This window comes from Ursus maritimus, unplaced genomic scaffold, assembly GCF_017311325.1.
Source record: "Ursus maritimus isolate PB19 unplaced genomic scaffold, ASM1731132v1 scaffold_22, whole genome shotgun sequence".
NCBI classification, from domain to species: Eukaryota; Metazoa; Chordata; class Mammalia; order Carnivora; family Ursidae; genus Ursus; species Ursus maritimus.
Window position 1 is genome coordinate 36,239,125 of NW_024424675.1, and position 23,142 is coordinate 36,262,266.

Sequence of the window (23,142 nt, forward strand, 5' to 3'; positions counted from 1 at the left end):
GGGGGGGGGCTATGTTCCAGGAACAGAAAAAGAATCCCTTGGGGGGGCGCCTGGGTGGCACAGCGGTTAAGCGTCTGCCTTCGGCTCAGGGCGTGATCCTGGCGTTATGGGATCGAGCCCCACATCAGGCTCCTCTGCTATGAGCCTGCTTCTTCCTCTCCCACTCCCCCTGCTTGTGTTCCCTCTCTCGCTGGCTGTCTCTGTCTCTGTCAAATAAATAAATAAAATCTTTAAAAAAAAAAAAAAGAAAAAGAAAAAGAATCCCTTGGGGAAATAACATGGGCTGGCTGGGGGGCAGGGGTGAGGAGTGAGCATAATACCTATATAGCTGCCATCGAGAATTCAGGTCCAGCTGCCAAACATCCTGGATTTCACTGGCCTCAGTCTCGGTCATGGTGTTCAGTTTACGAAGTTCAACCTTCACTTTCTTCTTCATTTTCTTTTTCTGGCTGCGCTGGGTCTGTGGACATTAATACCAGCCAGGGTTACCACGGGCCCAGTTCTAAGACCAAGGTGGGAGCAAATTAAAAAAAGAAGCTGCCACCTCAGAAGAACTTCTTTGAATGTCTCACACTCTTCCAACACATACTCCACCGCAGAGTGGCCCAATGAGGGCTCTGGAGCCAGTCTGCCTGGGTTCAAAGCCCCATCTACCTCTTACTGAGTTGTGGGACCTAGAGTAAGTTACTCAACCTCTATGTACCTCAGCATCCCCTTCTATAAAATGAGAATACTAATGGTACATTTTCGCAGGGCTGCTGAACAGACTGAAGGAATAAACACATGGAAAGCACTTGGAATACTGCTGACACTAGTTATCACTGAATGTCTTTTGACCACATTCTATTTCTCATTCCTAAAAAATGTCACAAAAGTAGCAGACGTGAGTCTTTCTTGTTGAATGCCATCCAGGGCCTGCTAAGATGGTCTTAACACCATCATAGTACCTTCAACAAGTGGGCGAAAGGGACCATTTAGGGGAAAGTGCTCTCCCCTGGCTCTGTACTAAGTCTGAGGCCATGAGCCTTTAGAAGGACTGGCATGAAAGATGGATGTCACAATATTATGTACCTCCCCCCACTTCAAAACCAAACAGATCAACTCCTAAGGCCATGTGGCAGAGAACTGCCCAATCCATAATTCCACGTACTGGGATCAGACTCCATCCATCACGTACAGTGATGCTGAACTCAACTAGAAGATCAGGCTCAAAGCTAGCAGATCAGTGAAAATAGCATCCAGTCAAAGTTGCCTTTGAAAGTCCCTTAAATCATCAGTGGGGGTCAGAAAATGTTTTTTTGAGTATCCAGTCCTCTACTGTCATAGCAAGGCACGGTAAATTCTGAGGACCAACTGTTTCTACCAAAGGAAGGACAAGAGGGAAAGTCTGGGTGTTCACACCATTCCGGCTTTAAGAGAAACATCAAATTCCAAGGTGAATGAAGGATGCGTATTCCATCCAGGCTGTACAGCTTGTTTCATTCTACTTTACTTGAATTCTCTAAAGTCTTAATGTATTGTTCATAGGCTCATTTGTACTTGAGAAGATAATACCCATGAAAGCACCAAGCACTGAGATCACATGTTTGATCTGACCCACATGTGAAGCATTTTTCCAAAAGTTCAAGAGAAGCATTTGGTTACCTGCTTCCTGTTTTTCTAAGTTGGAATTTCTTGCCACGGCCCCTCTGAAAGGCCTTAATTTGTATACTCTCTGGAACTGAACCCACCTTATATGATGGTTAGGTTGTAAAATGGGCAAATTAACTGTGAGGACAAGGTGAATACACTGTTGTAATAGAAGTAGGTGAAAACAAGGGGCTGCAGTTCTCATCAGAACACATGTTCTCAGGCCTGTTTCAGAAAAGTTTAACCCCCACCCACCTGGCAGTAGTAACTGAACTCCCATTTCCCATTCTCTTAGGGCTGGCTTCCAGAGGCCATGAGCAAGTGAGTTTACCTCCCACTCTCCGGCATTTTGCTCCTGCCCAGCTGTCATTCCGGGGCCATAGTTGTCTAGCCTCATGGCCAGAAGCACTTTAGCCAACTCCTGGACTGCCCCATTCTCTTCCTTCTTCCGCCTCCGGGGCCTCACCACCTCTTCCTCCTCAATCACCCGGTCTGCTTGAATTAGGTCAGCCTCCTCTGCAATCTCAATCAGCGAACCTTCCTCTTCCCCTTCTTCTTCCTCCTCTTCCCCTTCTGCCTGGGCTAGGAGGAAAGCAGGCAGGACAGCGGTGAAACTCAAAGCCCAAGAATAGCGGAGGGCACTTACAAGAGCTCAGATGCATGAAGACATTCTCAAGGGGTTTAAGTGGTTACCTCTAGCAGGTGAAGCTGGGAGAAATGAGAGTTAGGGGAGGGAGACTTAGATACTTTTTTGTTATATTTTTAAATACCATGTAAATGTATCCCCCCCTTAAGATTTTATTTATTTACTTGAGAGAGAGCGAGCAAGAGAGAGAGAGAGAGAGAAGGAGCAGGGGGAGGGGCAGAAGGAAAGGGAGAAGCAGACCCTCTGCTGAGCAGGGAGCCAGACATGGAGCTCAATCCCAGGACTCTGGGATCGTGACCTAAGCTGAAGGCAGACGCATAACCGACTAAGCCACCCAGGCACCCCTAAATGTATCCCTTTTTAAGAAAGGTTTTACTTGGGGCGCCTGGGTGGCACAGTGGTTAAGCATCTGCCTTCGGCTCAGGGCGTGATCCCGGCATTATGGGATCGAGCCCCACGTCAGGCTCCTCCGCTATGAGCCTGCTTCTTCCTCTCCCACTCCCCCTGCTTGTGTTCCCTCTCTCGCTGGCTGTCTCTATCTCTGTCAAATAAATAAATAAAATCTTTAAAAAAAAAAAAAAATAAGAAAGGTTTTACTTATATACAAATACACAAAAGAGGTATGCAACGTAAATGGGCAATTTAAAAGATAATAAAAATTCTTAAAATGAACATCCGGGTACCTCACACCCAATTTAAGGAGAAAATCACCCATTTCTTGAAGACTTTTGTGGGCCTGTCTAACCTGAATTTTATTGCTCAACCTCACCCCCCACCTTTTATTTTTTTATTTTTTAAAGATTTTATTTATTAATTTATTTGACAGAGAAAGAGAGAGACAGCCAGGGAGAGAGGGAACACAGGCAGGGGGAGTGGGAGAGGAAGAAGCAGGCTCCCAGCAGAGGAGCCTGATGTGGGGCTCGATCCCAGGACCCTGGGATCACGCCCTGAGCCGAAGGCAGACGCTTAATGACTGAGCCACCCAGGCGCCCCCCACACCTTTCTTTTAAAATACCTTAACCACATATATAATGTAGACACATCTCTAAACTACACATTGTCTAGTTTTGGCTTTTTTTTTTTCCCCACTTTCTGAGCTCTATACAAACAGAATAGTATTGTATATATTTTCCTACAGCTTGCTTTTTCCATTCAGCCTGTTTTTGAGATTCATACATTACCATATACACTGTGAGTCATTCCTTTTCATTTTGTACAGTATTTCATGATCTGAATGGACAGTAATTGATCCATCTGTTGTACAAATGTTGATGAACATTTGAGTTCTTTCTTTTTTCTATTTTTATAAAGTGGTTGTGCCAATTAATATCCCCATTAGCAGAGTTCCTACTGCTCCACATTCTTATTGGTGCGGGGTTATAGCTTTTTGCCAATCTGGTGTGTGATACCATCTCATTGTAGTTTTAGCTCCTCTCTTTTCTAATGAGCCTTCATATGTTTATTGACTATCAGAATTTCCTGTTTTGTGATGTGCTTATGAAATGTCTTTTATTTATTTGCCTATCAAACTATGACTTGTCTCTCTCAGATTGATTATAGCTCTTTATATACTCTAGGTATTACTTTTAAGTTTTATTCTCTGGTCTACCATAGTCTACCTTAAGATGTGATTCTAGGTAGACATGCACTCTTACCTGTATTTTCAGGTCCTGCTGGAGCAACATTTTGGGTGAAGGAACCGACACCCAGACCCAGCCACTCCAGCATCATGGAATGCTTCCAGCCCTGGAAGCAAACCCATTCGCTGTCCTGAAGAAGGAATAATTATCAGTCATAAGAATTCTATGACAACCAGCGTAAAGGTTTCTGTGAAGGATCAAAAGTAGTTCCCTTAAAATTTAGAGGCTGTAAGTTGGCAACCCTTGGGCTACTGGATCATTAAATATGACTTGCACAGAATTTTAAAAATAAAAATTTCCCCTCTCGATAAAATCAGGATCTATGGCAGCAACGAGCCTGCATTCGAGAACAGCAACACATGGCTCCAAGTGCACTGCGACCACTTCTTTTCCAGTCTGCCAAGCCCTCTCTACTTTCCAGTGTCTCATATCTAGGCGGCGTTAGTCATTTATAGATCTTGATTGACCCTTTCAGGCTTCTGGGTTTGTAACCCTAGAAGTCACCAACTCATTGATAAGACAGCTACCATTTCACTGGGTTCCTGGCCAGCCACTTTACAGAAACCATGTCAGTTAGTTCACAGAATATCCTTCAAAGGCAGGCATTATTACTGCCCCTGTTTGACTGCTGAGACACCTGAGGACCACATTGGCCAAGGCACACAGTCAGTGTGTATGACTTAGGTCTGCTGACGTCAAGGCTCTCTAGATGTGCGAGGCTCCCTTGTTATGATTTTGTTTTATTTAACAATTGCTTATAGCACACTAATTAAGCTAAGTGGTTTACAAATATTAACTTGCTTATCCAACTAACAATCCCGTAAGAATTTCATTGGTCTGTAAGAAACTGCCATTTTTGCAAGTCAAATTTACAAATATTAGCAATTTTACATGGTTCAGCTTAATGTTATCATCCCCATTCTATAAAAGAGGAAGCGGGCACAGAAAAATGAAGTAACCTAAAAAAAAGAAAAAGAAAAAGAAAAAAAAAAGAAAAATGAAGTAACCTGCCTAGAGTAAAACCAGAATTCACATCCAGCAAGCTGGCTCCGGAGTCTTGCTCTTGACTAGTATACTCAGGCTTGACTAGTACACTCGGCCACCTCTCCCTCATTAAAAGGTACTTCTCACATTATGGCAGCGTCAGATTATTAAAACAGTGAATGCTTTGGATTGCTGCTTCTGCTGGAGACTCGCTCCAAGTACTGAGGCAAGAGAGATGCTTAGAGGCCCCAGGATGACCCCTACCTGTACTGGTCCATTCATCAGGCTTTTCCAGTGCTGGGGGGAGATGTATTTCTCCAGGTGCTGTTCCCGGAGTACACCGCGCATGGTGCACTCCAGGGTCTGGGCCCCTTCATGCAGCTCTTGCTCTGACTCTTTCATTTGTGTCACGATCTGCCAAGAACAGAGGGAAAGAAATGATGAGGAAGTACCACCATCCCCTGAACTCAGTTCCTCCCATGAGAGAAAACAGAGCTAACACAGGAACAGCAAGAAGAGAGATTAATAAATAGACCAGTCAACAAACAATTTCCAAACACATTACTGTGGTCTCAAAACCAAAGGATTACTATTTAAAATATCTAAAAGACGCCCATCAACCAGTAAAAGGAAACAACTAATACAACAGAAAAACAGGCCAAGAATACTGCTGCAGGGGCGCCTGGGTGGCACAGCGGTTAAGCGCCTGCCTTCGGCTTAGGGCGTGATCCCGGCGTTATGGGATCGAGCCCCACATCAGGCTCTTCCGCTATGAGCCTGCTTCTTCCTCTCCCACTCCCCCTGCTTGTGTTCCCTCTCTCGCTGGCTGTCTCTATCTCTGTCAAATAAATAAATAAAATCTTTAAAAAAAAAAAAAAAAAAGAATACTGCTGCAGACACTTCTCTCCTTTTCTTGGTAGAGTTTTGTCTGGGTACACTGCTGCCCAGCTAGAGGATGGGCTGTAAGCAAGGGCTGCTGGTGGTTTGGGGAAGTGGCCTTAAAAGGCGCTGGCAGGGGTTGGGAGGGGTGGTGTGCCATTTCTGTCCTTTCTCCATCTTGATTATGAGGGCAAAGGTCACTCCATGGGACTAGCAGAGTGGACTGCTGGAAGGAACCTGGGTCCTTCACCACTCTGCGGAGTGCCTCCTTATCGTCCCTAGAGAGACACTGCTCTCTAGCATATCGCCACCTTGAACTATCTCGGCTAGCCCAAGCCGGAACTCACACTCATGTAGGCCCTCCGGAGGTGCATGGGGAGGCTGCGGCGGAACTCCCGCTTGTTCCTCAGCTCCCGCAGGGTGAACTGCTTCAGGATTTCACTGTTACTCCTTCCGCCTACCCGCACGATGCTGGTCTTCTGACACTTGTAGATGCCTGTGGAATAAGGCAGAGCACAGCAGAGGTCAGAGGAGCCATGCAGGATTCTCTCAGGAGAGAGCTCCATGTGTTTGGGATGTTGTTGCAGCTGTTCCCTTAGAGAACAAACTGGTGCTTACAGGAATCTACCCCAGAGATGAAACGACCTGCAGAGCAGTAGTGAGGTGCTTAAGAACATAGGCTTTAGAATCAGACAACTGGGGACCCAAATCTTGGCTTCACCACTATTGCTATGTAAACTGTGGCAAGTTACTTAACTTGAGCTCCAGTTCTTCATCTGTGATTTGAAGAAAGAAATACTCTCCTTATAGGGCTATGGTCTGGATAAATGAGAGAGTGTCTGTATAGCTCCCAGGCAGGTCCTGGCACAAGGTAAGCAGTTAGTAAATGTTCTCTATCACTCACTCTACAGGTATTTGCTGATTGGTCACTATTTGCCAGGCTTGTGCTAGGTTCTTAAGATACAGCAGGTAAGGGGCCCCTGGGTGGCTCAGTTAAGCATCTGCCTTCGGCTCGGGTCCGTAATCCCTGCGTTCTGGGATCAAGCCCCACATCGGGCTCCCTGCTCAGCAGGAAACCTACTTTTCCCTCTCCCACCACCCCCACTTGGGTTCCCTCTCTCGCTGCCTCACTCTGTCAAATGAACAAATAAAATCTTAAAAAAAAAAAAAAAGATATAGCATGTAAAGCACAGATGCAGTTCCTAATTTGTTCTCATGTCTCACAGTCTGGCAGAGAAGATACACATTAAACAATTTATCATAATAGCAATAAGTACAGTAAAGACTATAAGCCCATGATGGTATAAGTATGTAACAGGGGCCCTTACCTAGTTTACGTGGGGTAGTGATCCAATTCTTGAGGATCTAATATTTAAGCTGAGATCCCAAGAATAAAAAAGATCTAATCTAGGTTAAAGGAAGATATAAAATGGATAATAGTATTATAAGCAAAATGAAAAATATATACTTACTCATTTATTAATACAATTAGTATTTTTTTGAGTACCTAGTATGTGCCAGAATCTGTGAATATAGCAAGAAACAGGGCCGAAACCCTCATAGTGTTTAGAGTCTAGGGTAGAAACACATATAATAAATTGTTACATACGTATTAAGTTTCTGAAGAAAAAATACAAAAGGAGACCCCGTGTCTGGGGGCAACTGGGAAAGTCTACCTGAAGAGAGATTTAAGTGACACCTGAAGAATGAGTTGGAGCCAACCAGGCTAGATGAGGTCAAGATGGAGAGAGAGGGAGAGAGAAAAAGTGCCTTCTAGGGAGGGGGGAACAGCATAGTCCAAGGGAGAAGCTGGAGGAACTGAAGAAAATTGGTGTTGCTGGAGTTAGGGAGAACAAAGGAAGAGGTAGGAGATAATGTTCAAGAGTTAGTCTGGAGCAGACCACACACAGCCTTGCAGCTCATGGAAAGCACTATGGACTTAGTTCAAAGACAATAAAAAGCTACTGAAGTTGCTGATAGTTCAATTATTAATGTCTTGAAGGAGAACAAATTTGCCTAGACTTACCTTCCAGAAACTGGTCCAAAGCATGATTAGTATAACATACAACCAAGATGGGGAATTTCTGGACACTAATTTGCCAGACGGGCTCGTTGGTTAGAAGCGCCTGAACAATTTTTAGACCCACGTAGGTTTTGCCTAGAAAACAAGGAAAAAGGAGAGTTAAAAAAATTAAAGACTTCTTAGAAGGAGTAACTAATTATTTACAGAAAATTATTATTTTAAAAAATTTAAAGTCATACACGGAGACGATTTAAAATCCAAGAAACACAAATGGGTATATTACGAAAAGCCCCCGTGCTCTTCTGCCCCCAGTCATGCAGCTCCTCTCTTGGAAGCAACCAGTATTACCAGTTTCTTGTGCCACTTTCCAGAGTTAGTCATTCTATGCAAATGCAAACAAATAAGAATATAGTCTTTCTCTAGCCTTCCCCCCCTTTTTTAAATATTCTATTTTTATTTATTTGACAGAGAGAGACAGACAGACACAAAGAGAGCACAAGCAGGGGGAGCAGCAGAGGGAGAGGGAGAAGCAGGTCCCCGCCGAGCAGGGAGCCCCAGGCAGGGCTCAATCCCAGGACCCTGAGATCATGACCTGAGCCAAAGACAGACGCCCAACGACTGAGCCACCCAGGTGCCCCATCCCTTTTTTTTTTTACATGGAAATAGCTGCAGACTATTTTCACTATTCTACATCTTGCTTTTTTCACTTAATGAATGTACCTTGGAGATAGTTCTCTATCAGCACATAAAAAGAATCCCCCCTTTTTTCACAGCTGTAAGGTATTTTTTTCACAACCATAAGGTATTTTTTAGCCAGTACCCTCATGCAACAAATTGTTTAGAAATGATTTCTATGTATCACAGTAGACTTGCCTTTGTGATAGGAGGGGAAAACTCACAAATTTCAACATTGAAGTTAGAGTTACAGACTCATTAGTAAATGGCCAATAATTAAGTCTACAAACAGGTAAATTATTGTTCTGTGTCAGGCTGAGAAGGTAGCCACTGTCCTCGAAAAACTCAGAGTAAGTAAGGAAGCAATACAAGAAAATCAAAGATTTCAGTGTAGCAGGATAAATAACAATGTCTTCCTTCCTTTTTTTCCTTCAAATAATAAGTATTGAGCACCTAATACTCATCAGGCACTGGGTTAGGTGCAAGAAATACAATAGTGAGTAAAACCACCATGGTTCTTATCGTCCTGGAACATACAGACTTGTAGAAGAAAAAGATAATTACTCACAAAAACAAATGTAAAATCATAAAGGTGGGAAATGAGAAATACACAGTACCCAAAAAACATATAATTGGGATTCTGGCCTAGTCAATGAGATTAGAAGAGACTTCCCTGGGGAAGTGAAAACTGAGTTAAGAGTGGGCAAGTAGAACTAGGGATGGGGTTGCCATCTTCCAGGTAAGTAAAAACTGAGGCTCGGCTTCAGCAGTAGAGATGAGATAATGAGGCAGACTGGGGAGAAGCTTCAGAGGCAACATTGATTGGAACTTGATGATGGTTTGGCTAGGGTGGGAAGCAGAAAAGGAAAACTAGGTTTCTGGTTACAGGACTGGATGGATAAGGATACCTCAGGAGGAAAGAAAATCTCTGTAATTCAATATTTGCTCTCCTCCTCCTACTTCCTTCCCCTTAGAATGGGTAGTTTTGGGGATTTCCACCTCAAAAATGACTCCTTTATTACCTCCCCCTCACGTATGCTCTTTCCTAGTAACCATTTAGGTGTGTGACTTAAGCAAGCCTGAAATTATTACTATACTTGGAACTAAAGAGTCCTACTTCAGGTGATAACATTAAGGGAAATTATCTGTAACATGTAGATTTTGAAACAAAACAGCTCCTACAAATCAATAAGCCATTTGAAAAGAAGCTACTCCACAGAAGTAATAATATAAATAGCTAATAAACTCAAGAAAGGATATTTAATCTCATCCTTCATTAAACAAATACATATTAACCACTGTGATATATATTTCTAGGGGGCAATTTAGCAATATCTGTTAAAATTACAAGTTTACAACTCAAACTAATGATGTACTTTATGTTGGCTAATTAAATTCAAATTTAAAAAATTACAAATTTACATATTCTTTGATCAAGTTAGGAATTTCTCTTCTGCCTTTATTTTGTTTGCATATGAAATGACTCACAAACAAGGCTATTCACTGAAATATTATTTGTATTAATAAATCTTTCCACATGGGACTGGTTAAAGAGATTATTCCATTGTCTGGAATATTATGCAGTCACAAACAAGAGCTACTACTTACGAACGAATACGAAAAGATCACCAAGATATTTTATAAGTGCACAAAGCCACATGCACAAGAGTGTTTCTAGCACAGTGGGTTAAAAAAAATTAGGGGTGGGGTGCTGAGGAGCTAGCTCAGTAGGTGAAGCATGTGACTCTTGGGTCTCGGGTTGTGAGTTCGAGCCCCACACTGCGTGTGGAGATTACTTAAAAATAAAATATATAAGGAACGCCTGGGTGGCACAGTTGGTTAAGCACTCAACTCTTAGTTTCAGCTCAGGTCATGATCTCAGGGTCATCAGATTGAGCCCTGAATTGGGCTCTGTGCTCAGTGTGGCGTCTGCTTGAGTTTTTCTTTCCCTCATCCTCTACCCATCCTCCCTGCTCTCTAAAATAAATAAATAAATTTTAAAAAATAAAATAAAATCTAAAAAAAAAAAAGAAAATAGTAAAGGGTAATAACTATATTCAATTTGTGCATTTGCTTGAATATTCATAATTATCTCTGGAAGGATGAACAAGAAAATAACATTGTTTGCTTTAGGGACAGGAACTGAGTAGAATGGTGGAGACTTTTTAAAACTTCTGAACAATTTTTTATTAAAACATAAAAAATAGGGGCACCAGGGTGGCTCAGTCAGTTCAACAACTGATTCTTGATTTTGGCTCAGGTCAGGATCTTGGGGTCCTAGGATTGGGGCCCCACATGGGCTCTGCACTTAGCAGGGAGTCTGCTTAAGGAATCTCTCTCCCTCTGCCCCCACCCCCACAACATGTGCACACGCGCTCTCTCTCTCTAAATAAACAAATCTTAAAACAAACAAACCAAAAACATAAAAACTAATGGGCCAAAATTTTTAAACTTGCAGATCAGCAAAAACGGATTAGCAAAAAAGACCGATAACAATATTGGAAAAGATATAAGGAAATGGGAACATTAGTTCATTCTTGGTGGGAGTATAAACTGGTACATCCTCTTTTTTTTTTTTAATTTATTTATTTGAGAGAGAGAGTGAGTGCATGAGCAGGGAGGAGGGGCAGAGGGAGAAGCAGACTCCACACTGAGGAGGGAGCCTGACGCAGGACTTGATTCCCTGACCTGAGCCAAAAGCAGACACTTAACTGACTGAGCCACTCAGGCGCCCCTCTTTTAAGCCTTGAAAGTATCTCTTTAATTATGCATATTTTTCCATTATATAGGTGTTTCTTATCAGAAAGAACCTTCCACAGGTGCCTGGGTGACTTGGTCAGTTAAGTGTCTAACTCTTGGTTTCAGTTCAGGTCATGATCTCAGGGTCCTAAGATCGAGCCTCACATCAGGCTCCGAGCCAAGAGAAGTATGGTGTGGTAGATAGGAGAGCCAGGACAAAATGAGCCAGACTGCCTGAGTTCAAGTCGGGTCTGTCACTTATCATCTGTACGAATGTCAACATATTATTCAACCTTTCTTTGCCTTAGTTTTTCATCTGTAAAATGGAACTGTTTCTACTTCACAGAGTTGTTGGGGATGTAATGAGTTGATACATGGAAAGCATATAAAACACTACTTGGCACATAGTGCTGTTATTATGTATTTGATATTATTTAAAGTAATATAAAATCAGGGGCACCTCGGTGGCTCAGTCAGTTGAGCGTCCGACTCTTGGTTCTAGCTTGGGTCCTGATCTCAGGGTTGTGGGATCAAGCCCCAAGTTGGGCTCTGTGCTTGGCGTGGAGTCTGCTTGTCCCTCTCCCTCTGTTCCTCCCCCTGCTTGTGTTCTCTCTCTCTCAAATAAATAAAATCTTTTAAAAAAACCTTGAAAATATAAAATCAAATAAAAATTAATACAGCCTTTGATGAAGCAAAGGTCATGCATCTTCCTAAGTCTGACTCCATAGCAGTCTTCTCTAACCTTGTGATTCTGATTACTATGCATACCAATGATGCCCACTGGAAAATCACCACGAACAGCTACTTTATAGATAAGTCTGATGCCCATTTTAGGAGAAGGTCTCTAATCAAGATACTCTAGAAACCTAGAGTCAAGCCTCCCTTGCCTATCTCATAGGGCAGATGTCATAAGCTCTGAAAAATTCTCTTACCTGTTCCAGGAGGTCCTTGAATAATAGCCAGTTCCCTTGTGAGAGCAAACTGCAAGGCTTCCATTTGAGAGTCATCCAGCTTCAAGGCTTCTTTTGAGGGCCACTGGCTGGGGTCTAAGATGTTCACTCTGGGATGTCTCAAGCCCTCAGCATTCCTCAGAGGTTCCCCAGTGGCTGAGGGATTCTTTATTAAGGGAGTGAAATCATATCTGCCCCCCATTAGCAAGTACCGTGGCTCCTTCACATAAGAGTCACACTCCACAATGTTCCTCTGGAAGGGCACATCTTCCTCCTGGACCTCCTGGAGTCCTTCCAGGACATGCCTATAGGCCTCAAAGTATGCAGTTGTCTCCACCATGAGGAAAGAGTCAGAGGGCTGGACCTCTGCGAGCAACTGTTGGCTCTGCTCATTGAAGGAGAGCTGGACGATTCCTCGGCAGAGATCTTCCTGCTCCCGGTTAGACACAGTGGCAAAAAGAAATGTTTCAAAGTTGTCCTTGGACATGCACACCAAAGATCCATAGAGCAATCGCTTGGAATTCTGCCAGCGAACAAACTTTAGTGGTTTTGTGTCAAACTGCACCTTGTAGACAATGCCTGATGATGAACACACGGGGGTGATAATCCTGGTATCAAAGTAGATTCGGATGTCATCAAACTTTCTCTTCCTCAGGCCTTGGTCTTCAAAGCTTTGCAGAAGTTCCAAAATGCCTTCTCGTAGGGGTCTAACAAAATCTTCCCTCAAGAGTCGGAAGTGGGTATCCAGATAGATAGCAGTGCTGTCATATTTTCCAGTAATGATGTTGGGACGAAGGAATGGCCTCTCATCCAAGTGCACTTCATTGTAAGTAGGGTAAATGGGCATGGTCCTATAGCTCTCAACATGGTCTTCTGCCTCAGGCTGCACTAACGTGTAGGTGTCCACTCTTAAAGTGCCCTCTCGCCTCTTTTCCTGCAGATGTTCAATGATGGTCTGCACCTTTTCCAGGTTCTTCTCTGTCTCCTCTTCTATGTCAACCCCAGAAGCTCTCAAAGCATTCAGAGAAGCTGGCAGGAGGGAAATAAGCATGGAAGTTTCCTGCACAGAGCTGGCAGGGAAGACACTTACAAGATCCTGGAGGAGGGAAATGATGTTGCTTATGTGTTCTGGATACTGGTTTCGAATATCAGGGATGGGTTCGGTGATCATCCCTACCACGTAAGTTGGCAGGCAGACTTTGAGGAATTTGGAGTTCTTCAATATGCCCAGGACATGGAGAACGCTCTGGCGGTCCATTTTGGAACTGCAAGCCTTCCGAAGAACCTGGCAGATGAGCTCAAGGAAGTTGGATTTCATAACAGAATGAGACAGGAGCTCTTTCAGTCCTACACTTGTGGCAAGAGTGATGACCACCTCAGAAGGGTCTTTCTGCAGAAGATTTTCCAGGAATTTGTAGCCCAGTTTCTTCACCTGCTGTGGCTGTTCTGAAGGCTTCTGGTGGGGGGTCCGCCACTGCTGGAAGTTTTCATCAGACCATGGTGGTCTGTGATTCCTTCCCTCCTGGTTGCCATTTCTCCGCCTAGCATCATTTTCCTGACCACGTCTTTGGCCTCTAGGTTCATCACTCGTGTGCCCCTCATGGTTTCTCCTTCCCTGATGTGGGTTCCTGCCCATAGCCCCAAACCTTTCTTCTCTTTGCCGTACAGGAACAGCATGGTTGGTGGCCCTAGGCTGCCTTCCGGGCTGGTTGGCTCCTCCTCTGAGAACATTGGCTGGTGGGTTATTGGCCTGATTTCTAGCTCTTGGTGGTGGTAATTCTCCATCCGCAGGCCCTAAACACAATGGGAATACTGGGTAAGCACAAAAATGAAGGTGCAAGGAAATCTAATAGGACAACAATGGAAAGACTCTCATTTTCTAAAACAACTAAGGAACTTAGATTTTCTTTGCAGAGAAAATTTCCTATGAAGTCATGTAATAAATGTAAAATAGATTACTATGCTTGCTGTATATATTATGAAACATTGTTTTTTCAGAGGGTGCAAAAGGGAAAAAGAATAAACATTTGTTGGGGCACCTGGCTGGTTTAGTTGGAAAAGCATGCTACTCTTGATCTTGGGGTCCTGAGTTCAAGCCTCACGCTGGATGTGATTAAATAAATAAAACTTAAAAAAAGCAAGAATAAACATTTGTTGAGTGCTTAATACATGCTAGAGAATAAATACTTGCTAGTATCTCATTTAGTCCTCATAAGCTAGGATTGTTTCAGAGGGTCAAAAGATTAGTTCATTGCTTCTAGTTTTTTGCCAACACCAAACGATTGCCAAAACATGATTTCTAAAGCCAAACAGATCTGGTTCAAATCTTGTCCTTGATACTTCCTCACTGTATAACCTTGGCCAAGTCGAATAATTTCTCTAAGCCTAAGTAGCTATGTGGGTGTAAAGATTAAATATTTATAAAATACTTACTAGAATACCTGACACATAAAAAGCTCTCATTATTAATGTTATTACTAGCAGCACTAGTAATACTTTTCTATTGGGAATACCCTATTGACTTCTAGAGTCATTGGTTCTACCACTAAACAGTTATGTCACAGGCGACAGAGGCATCAAGTGGGATAAAATTACAAGAGAAATGCTTCTTGAAATTTGTCCAGCATTAGTTGGCAAAGGGGATGGTGGGGCTTCCTTTACCAAGATGTTTTTGAGCTAATTAATACTTGAAAAGGAAACTAAAAAATGAAACTGAACTTCTGTGTTAGGAAACTCAAAAACGAAACTCAAGTTTTTCTCCCTTCCGAAGCACAAGTTCATCTACACAGTATCATCTACTACCAGCTCGCAGACAAGAAGTTGCTGGGGGGAGGGAGGAGATACAACCAGTCCGCACATGAAAGTTAGCATCATCCTGTGGATGAAGCTGAACTTGTTTTCCTTAATATGCCACACATTTCTTAACTTGGCCAACGTACCCAAGCCCAGTTTTTTTCACTTTCCTTTCCCATAAAATTGATAGAGCTGACCCAACTTAGCAGAATTACTTGGAGATTTTAAAAACAACAAAATAAGATCGTATACAATGATGTGAAGATAAAAATGTTACGAATGCACATCATATTCAAGACGACCATACCACTCCATGACATCAAATGCTAAATCCATTTTTGTACACTTTTTGTTTTGCACTTTGTAGGGAAAGTTTTAATGTGACAACATAAAGGAACATTTGATAAAATATAAATACTGTATTACTAAAGTCTAAACTTTATGTGTTACTTTCTTATTTACTTTTCAAACTCTCAAAGTATCAGAAGAAAGTCATCCTTCTAATATTTTGATCAGACTGAAAGGCTAGATGTTTTAGAGAATGAAAAATTGTACTGTTTTTCATCCTTCCAACATTCATACAGCTCAAAATAAAATTCAACAGTTCTTTCTCATTTGTTCCACAGCTAAACTCAGATGACATATTGCAAACTTAGGGAAAAGCAAGAATCCATTTGGTTTTGTTTTAGAAAGTTCTAAGCAAACAGAATCATCATAGCAGTAGTGAAGCTTTTGGAACTAACTGCTTTGGTGACTAGGGTTCTAGACACATGCTATCACATACATATCCACTAGCCATGTATGGATGTTAAGAATCTTAAATGTGGCTAGTCTGATTAAGATGTGTAAAACAACACATGTAACTCTGAAGACATAATACCAAAAATAGGGTAAATATCTCATTAAAATTTCTTTATACTGATAACACCTTAGGATAATAATATTTAAATATATGTATTCAATTATTACAATAAAATGACATTATTTGGATATACTCATTTAAATAGGTATTGAATTTTATTAAATTAGTACTAAATTTCAAAAATGGATTTCACCTATTTCTTTTTGCTTTTTTTAATGATGCTACTAGAAAATTAAAAATTATATTTTTGGCTTGATTATGTTTCTATTGGGTGGTGTTGCTCTAAACCACAGTTATTTCCAACTCAGACACCTTATCACTACCTTTGTTAAAGTGAATGTACCCATTCATCAGCTCTCTTAGGGAAAGGAGAAGGCTGCTTATTTTTCAGAGTCCTTCGTGCTATGGCTAAGGAATAAGCCATTCTTCACTTGAGAGATGCTGTCCATCTTAGGTGGGCTGGCTCATTGATACAGAACTCAATTTCCTTCCATTAGGTAGAAAATCTTGCTCACCTCTGTGGTTAGTATAGGGATTCCTTGGCCTGGCCTCCAAGCAAGGTCTTCTGTCTTCCATGTCTGAGTTACCTGAATTCCTTCACGTTCACGTTACTTTCAGTTACCTGGAAATCTGCACAGATTGAGAGAGATCAGGGCCCTTGAAATACAGCATCTAGCACAAAAAAACCCATAATAGCATCAAACCAATCCTTCTGCCTCTACATCTTAATGATTTGTTAACTAAGAGTTAAACACAGATTTAATCACGCGTGTGAGTGTTCAACTCTGTGAATGCCCATATATGATATAAAATGTTAAATTCACAATTTAGATGATTTCAAATCCCCCCCTTTCCTTCACCCCTGCACTTCACTGGGGTAGAAGTTCATCAATTCCCATTCAAAACTACTGTTTGGTTTATGCCTTTAGCCAAGTTACTTAATCAGTTGCTAGGTTTCATTTTCCTCTCCCATAAAGCAGACAAATATTGTTGCGAGGACAGAAAGTAGTATGTTTTTGCTAATCCAAAAACCATGCATTCACCATCCCACCCAGCATTTATATTATACAGAACTCTATAGCTTACAGTATTCTATTTGTAAATAATTAGTGAGCAGTTATCCCTTATCGAATTCTTTGGAACGCAGCCAAACTGATTAAGCCCTCTGTTCTACTGCATCAAGAGAAGGAAATTACACGTTTCAAAAACCAGAGGCTTAGCCTCTACAGGATGCTGTTTCCCTAGGACCAGCTAGGAATGTGTAGTTCTTTCCTTCCCCTCTTTCTTCTACCTTGAAGGTTTTTGACAGTGATCCTGTAAGAGGAAGGGAAGCCCCTTTAAGGGAACTTCTCAGTACAACTCACACACATCATATGAGCTGGGGCTAGGGAAAGAGTGGGTGACTCAGTCCTCAGCAAAGGGATTTTTGAGACTGTCCCTCTCACTGAGTTTTAAAATATTCATAGTTGGAAACTGTGAATAGATTTGGCATTATATGAGGAGTAGCTTTTATCCTCATCAGAAAAAGGAGTCCTTTTCCTTCCTGCTGGCAATATTGTGGGTGAATCTCTTTCCTCATCATATCAAATCTAGCTCTCAAGTGCAGATTCAGTATTTCCGTTGTTTTTTTTTTCTAATAAAAAAATTCTGAGGAGAAAATGCCTTCTTTCTCTTGTTAAAAATACTAAAATAGAAACTCAAATTTTCTGGGATAAAAGAAATGGGGGAAAAAAAAGCAAAGGGAGGAGCAGAGAGAACAGGAAATGCCATGAAAAAAAGCAGACTAAAGTGGGTCTCTTTGGAAGTCAAGGCCTAAAAGGGCAGGAAGAAGAAAATCAGTGATGGTCAAGCCGGTAGAGGGGTCAAATCAGAGGAGAATGTACTCATGGGGCGCACACTGAAATGAGAGGCCAGAGGTGGCTATCAGAGGGATTCTCCAGAGTCCCGAGAGGGTAGTAGAAGGATGGAGGAATCACTGGCATCCAAGAGCCCAGGACGTCCCGATGGAAGTATTAGGGCGTCGAGAGGGAGTCAGGGCCGTGAGGTGGCATGCAGGTGCCACGGCTAGGCTGGGGCGGGAATGGCAGGGGAGGTAGGGGGGTCTCCAGAAGAAGAGGGTAGGGCTGAGCTCAGCTGGGGGGCGGCTGGAAGTAGGGATGGGGAGTGCAGGTGCTGAGGGTGCCTCCTAAAGCTGGAGGTGGAAGGAGGTGATGGCAGGTAAGGACAGAAGAAGATGAAGGGGGCGGCTGGGGCAGAAAGTGAGGGCAGAGATGGGGGTGGGGGGCAGAACTAGCTGAAGGGGCCAGAGGCAGAGGTGGCGATGGAGACGCCGAGGGGGTAATGGGGCTCTGAGGGGGGCACCTGCGACTCTGAGATGGATGATGGGGAGATGGGGCACCGAGGGGGCGGCGGGGATGCTGAGGCGGGTACGGGGCGCCAGGGAGAAGCGGCGGCAGAGGCAGTGGCGGGCGGCGCGGGCGCCGGGGGTCGCGGCGGGCAGAAGCAGGTGCGGGGCCGGGGCGGGGGGTCACTCACCCGGCTCCGCCGCGTCTTCTCGCAGCCGCCGCCGCCGCCGCGACTGGTGTTCGGGCTCGGGCCCAGGAAGGTCTGCGGCCCCGCCCGGCGCCGCGCACTTTCGGTTTCCTTTCCCGCAGACACTGGGCGGGGCGAAGGGCCGGGCGGGCGGCCGGGAGGAGGAGGAGAAATGAGAGTGGGGGGAGGAGGAGGAGAAGTGAGGGTTGGGGGAGGAGGGGACCTCGGGGCTGCGAGCTTGGGGGCCGGGCCCTGGGGCACTGCCGGCGCCCCCGCCCTCAGGCCGGGCAGGGGCTGGCTGACCGGTTGGCGTCGCCTCAGCTCCCCCCGGCGGCGGGGCCGGCGGGCTCGGGCGGGCGCGACTGAGGGGAGGGGACTGCGGGGGGAGGGTTAACAGTGCCCAAGGCCGTCGCAGGCATCAGCCCGCCCCGGAGGAGGGGGAACCCGGCGGGAGGCTTAGTGCGTGCGAAGCGCGACATGGCGGCGAGGCCGACAAGCCCTGGTGGCCCCGAGTGTACGGCGAAGGGGGCGGGGCTAGAGCAGCCTTGACAACCATTAGATTGCCTGGGGCCGGGCAGCTCGGAGACTACATTTCCCAGAGGGCCCCGCATGCCGCGGGACGGAAGGGGAAGCGACTCGGGTGCAGTGCGCAGGCGTGAGAGCGTTCCCCTGGTTATATAAGAGAGGTGTGGGGGAGTCTTCGTCCTTTTTCGTCTTCGACGCTTTCGTTTGTATATTTGGTGGCCTCTGCGTTATCCTTTGCCGTGCGGGCCCGGGAACCCGGGTTTGCTGCAGTGTGTGGTGAGTGGAGATACTGCTGTTTTCCCTTCGAGATATCTTTTTCTCCTTTTCCCTCTTTGCTCTCGCCCCTGCCTGTAGCTCCGTCTGCTCTGACCCTAAAAGGCCTAAAGGCGTCGGGGAGACCAGTTAAAACTGGAAAAGTCCGCGCCAGTGTGCGGACCTGAGGAGTCATTGGCTGGTGTAAATGATGACTTCGCTTTTTTCCCCATCAGATCGACAATGCTGATGTCTTTGAATATTTGCCAGTTAGTTCTGATACACCGGCCTCTAGAGGCCCGGCCATGTTCTGTTGCTGACCGTGAGAAGATGGCGATTGATGCCCTTTCTTTGTTGGTTCGCAGGTCAGCGCGATCAGAGGGTACAGAATGGATCTCGGAGGAGGGGGTCGCTGCTGGGCCTCCAAGAGAACCCTCTGTAGATATCTACGGCCATCCGTTTCCTGATCTCTGGCGTAAGCATTTGTATCCAGGCCTATTGTAGGAAACGCGTGCTCTGGGTGCCTCTTCGTTTGCTAGGCAAACTGGGGGGAAAAATGAAGATTTAACCGTAACTAATTTTACTTATAAGTGCGCTGGACCCTTCATTTTATCACAGTTCTAAAAATACGTACCTGTTAGGCTTCGGTGAAGAAACAGGTTTAAGAAAAATAATTTTCCCAAGTGGAAAAATCTCTTTAAAGCGAATAGGTGTTAATTCCTATATGTCTCTTGAATGCTCCTGAAAGCATATTTTTGGATCCCATTTCTTCGCATGTGAGGTGTTTTTTGATGAACCGTTTTCTTGAGCATACTTACAGTTCCAGTGGATGGGGGTCTTATTGGGTGGAGGCTGGCAGCGCAGGTCGGTGGGTGAAAAAATTTACTAGAAGCAGAACAAGAGGAGATGTTTGTTGGATATACTGCAAGGGAGCTGCAGGCAGAAAAGCAAAAGACTGTCTGCCAGGAGGCAGTGGCGGGAGGCTGTAGTTAAGGGGGAAGGTGAGAGGAGGTATGGGAATGAATGGAATTTTAGGTTTTTGGTACCTGTGCTCAGTCTTAAGTAGCCATTGGTCATCTAGGGCTTAGGGGTATTTTGAGGTGGGTCGCCTAAAGGGCTTGTTTGCATTGAGCCGGGTTTCCATTGCTGAAACTTATTGCCTAAAAGCGGCCTCTACAAGTGAGGACATTTTTTTTTAAGGACTCTCTACACCCAATGTGGGGCTCAAACTCACAACCTAGAGATCGAGTCACATGCTCTACCAACCCAGCCATCTAGGCGCCCCACGTATTTTTTTTCTAAGGGAAAGCTAAATTTGTGTTTTTGGTTGACCTAGCCACTCAAACTAATTCTCAACTGTGTACCCTTTTAATTTGATTGAGTCCAGGAATGGCCCCTTAAGGGCAGGACTTACTGGAGGACAGACTTACCATAAAACTTGTGCCGGAGTGTTCCTGTAAGTCAGATTTTCAGTGATGGCATTTTGCATTAAAATGTAACATCCTGACACTTAGCCAAAACCCTGTGGTCTTTTCTTACCTCTGCAAAGCCAACCATTTCCCCACAATTCTTGCCAGCCACATTGGCCTCTCAGATACAAGCTCAGAAGGCAGGGATGTTTATCTTAGCTGTTATTGCCAACAACAGAATACAGATACTCTCAAACATTGAGTTTGCAGATAAAGAAGCAGACCAACCAAATCTTACTCCTTGTTCCAGGCTTTTTCTAAGAACGAGAGCTTCCTCCTGGCATATATGATGACCGAACTTTTTTCCCCAACAGATCGACCATGTTGATCTAACTTTCCTAAGCCAGTTTCTGTCTGATATGCCAGCTTGAGCAGCTCCTTTGCCCCCCACTCCCTGGGCATCTAGCTGATGGGAGCTCATGTTTGTTTTTTCATCTCAGAGGTAGATGGTTGGCAGAAAGCAGACTTCGATTGGACCAGGAATGAGATGTTGGTAAGTGATGTATCCACGTGGCTGAATAGACAGGATCTGGAAAATGGGAGAGATAATAACTCCTTTTATTTTAAAGTTAATTTAAGTTATTCCTACATCCAGCATGGGGCTCGAACTCATCCCTAAGATGAAGAGTCGCATGCTTTTCTGAGCCAGCCAGGCATCCCTACTTTTATCTTAAATATGGGACTGTTTTCCCCCTTGTGTTCTGCTATAACTCATATTTGGCCATTGCAACTGATGACATAACTTTTTTCCCCATCAGATCGACCATGTTGATCTAACAACCGTTAGCCAGTGTTTTGTCTGATGCATTGGCCCTGGAGATAACTCTATCCCTGTTTTCTGCTTACCACTAACAAACTATCTTCTGTGTTGGTGTGTTTTTTTGTTTTGTTTTGTTTTTTTTTAAGTGGTGTTTGAGCTTGGTTTTCTTCCCCCAGGAATCGAGTCACTTACCTTGGTTTTACCTGCTAACTTCCTATAGGTTGGGAGCCCTGTGAGCCACAGGGCAATAGATGGATGCAGCCTGATGTGCTTGGTTCAGTCTGTCCTGCAACAGGTGAGGTTTCTGCAAACGGCATTATCTAATAAGTGTCAGTCCCCTTGTATAAGGTGATCAAATGTGCCCCCATAGAGGTGTTGAGTTTGCCTGCTGGGGAGTAACCTGGGAACCCACTTCCCAAGTGGTATATAAAACAGGAGGGGAGAATTAAAACAAGAGTAGGACTGTTGACCTATTAGCACTACTGGGTCCTGGAGGTGTCCCACATCCCAAACAAGTATCTTTTTACATCAGAATTAAATACTGATTGTAATCTTCTTTTTAAGGAATTTCTCAACTGTGGAGCTGGAATACAAGGCTTCTTGGAAAAAACTGACACTGCGCTTTCCTGAGAAAGGGTGATTGTTCTGGTTGAATCAGTCTCAAGGGTTTTGTGTAACCTGAGGACTGTCTGGAGGCCTTTGCCCATTTTGAAGAATCCAGGATTATGGTTAAACTTCGTAAAACTTTTAACTTGTATCCTATCTGGAGAGAGAAAATAAAATTCTTTAAACAAAAGCTTTTGTGTTTGGTTAATGGAGATAAACACTGAACCATGGGTGATGAGTAACAATCATGTCTCCAGGGGGTCACACTCCAGGGGCAGAGAGCACATGGAGGGCAGATGGCACACTTGTACGTCCTGGAGGCATTTCTAAATGGTGGTAGACACAAAAGCACAGGTTCTGTGCGTTGTAGGTGATTTGGGAGATTAGTAAATAACGATTAGGGCTCTACTTGATTTACATGTTTTTAATGTTTAACCATGGAAAATTCTAGACTGGTCTAATGATACCTGGCCAATCTAGTTTCATCATCTAACTCTTCTCATTCTCCCCTGCCCCAATTTTAGTAGATGTTGTCTTAAGATGGTCTAACCTAAGAAAGGGGATTTCACACTGGGTCACTTATATTGTGCCTTCTAAACTATCTCTTGGTATTGACTCCGCCTGTGATTCTCCCTCCCCCTGAGTGTGTTGGACCTAGTGCTTCGAATGAATAGAAAACCACAAAAGAGGGTAGGTCCCTGGAGATTAGACTCCTCATTTGTTATCTTGCTAGTTCCCTTCATACCTGCTTTATTCCTTGGCTTGTTCACTTTGATGAAGCAAGCCGTCAATGGGAAATGTCCACGTAGCAAGGTGGGACTCCAGCCAACCATGTGCATGGAACTGAACCCTCCCAAGGACTTCTTGGAAGCAGATCCTTCCCCCAATCAAATTTCAATGGTGGGAATCCCTGCTGGCACCTTCATGCATTCAAGAGATCCTGAAACAACACATTAAAACTGTACCTGGATTACTGACCTACAGAAAATAAGATTAAATGTTTTTCAAGTCACTGAGTTTTGGGAGTAATTTACCTAGCAATAAATCCAGAGCTCCATAATCCAAAAAGTTCTATAATGGTCTTGACACGAATACTGCATCAGCCCACTGACCTTTCTGAATCAGGGCATTCAAAAGAATGTGAAGCCCCTAACCTGCATTTCCAGACTTGGGTTCCC

General features: G+C 44.1%; 2 protein-coding genes and 3 non-coding genes across 5 annotated transcripts in view; 4 read left to right on the forward strand and 1 right to left on the reverse strand.

The window, feature by feature from the left end:
• Nucleotides 1-18,479, reverse strand: part of ZNFX1 (zinc finger NFX1-type containing 1) — a 25,841-nt gene extending 7,362 nt beyond the window's left edge. Inside the window, exons 1-9 of the mRNA XM_040638449.1 lie at nucleotides 18,356-18,479; nucleotides 16,336-16,450; nucleotides 12,148-13,959; nucleotides 7,805-7,936; nucleotides 6,126-6,274; nucleotides 5,164-5,313; nucleotides 3,931-4,045; nucleotides 1,961-2,211; nucleotides 321-460 (exon numbers count right to left, since the gene is read on the reverse strand). Of these exons, the coding sequence (XP_040494383.1) occupies nucleotides 321-460; nucleotides 1,961-2,211; nucleotides 3,931-4,045; nucleotides 5,164-5,313; nucleotides 6,126-6,274; nucleotides 7,805-7,936; nucleotides 12,148-13,959; nucleotides 16,336-16,396 (2,810 nt within the window). The 5' untranslated portion in view covers nucleotides 16,397-16,450; nucleotides 18,356-18,479. The remainder of the gene's footprint in view (nucleotides 1-320; nucleotides 461-1,960; nucleotides 2,212-3,930; nucleotides 4,046-5,163; nucleotides 5,314-6,125; nucleotides 6,275-7,804; nucleotides 7,937-12,147; nucleotides 13,960-16,335; nucleotides 16,451-18,355) is intronic.
• Nucleotides 18,195-22,154, forward strand: LOC121104564. The gene is made up of 6 exons (XM_040637864.1): nucleotides 18,195-18,425; nucleotides 18,912-19,153; nucleotides 19,495-19,604; nucleotides 21,039-21,091; nucleotides 21,579-21,653; nucleotides 21,923-22,154. Exons 1-6 carry the CDS (start codon nucleotides 18,195-18,197, stop codon nucleotides 21,986-21,988), a joined length of 777 nt encoding a protein of 258 aa, XP_040493798.1. The 3' UTR covers nucleotides 21,989-22,154.
• Nucleotides 19,328-19,418, forward strand: LOC121104683. The gene has a single exon (XR_005837032.1). It is a non-coding gene; the product is annotated as a small nucleolar SNORD12/SNORD106 (small nucleolar RNA).
• On the forward strand, nucleotides 20,875-20,965 carry LOC121104686. Its single transcript, XR_005837034.1, has one exon. It is a non-coding gene; the product is annotated as a small nucleolar SNORD12/SNORD106 (small nucleolar RNA).
• LOC121104685 lies at nucleotides 21,319-21,410 on the forward strand. Its single transcript, XR_005837033.1, has one exon. It is a non-coding gene; the product is annotated as a small nucleolar SNORD12/SNORD106 (small nucleolar RNA).
• Nucleotides 22,155-23,142: the final 988 nt, after the last annotated feature.

Coding starts and splice junctions, on each gene's coding strand:
- LOC121104564 (XM_040637864.1), top strand. CDS start 18,195: ATGGATGATGGGGAGATGGGGCACCGAGGGGGCGGCGGGGATGCTGAG. Junction 18,426..18,911: donor TCGGGCTCGGGCCCAGGAAG/GTCTGCGGCCCC, acceptor GACAACCATTAG/ATTGCCTGGGGCCGGGCAGC. Junction 21,092..21,578: donor GGACCAGGAATGAGATGTTG/GTAAGTGATGTA, acceptor AACTTCCTATAG/GTTGGGAGCCCTGTGAGCCA.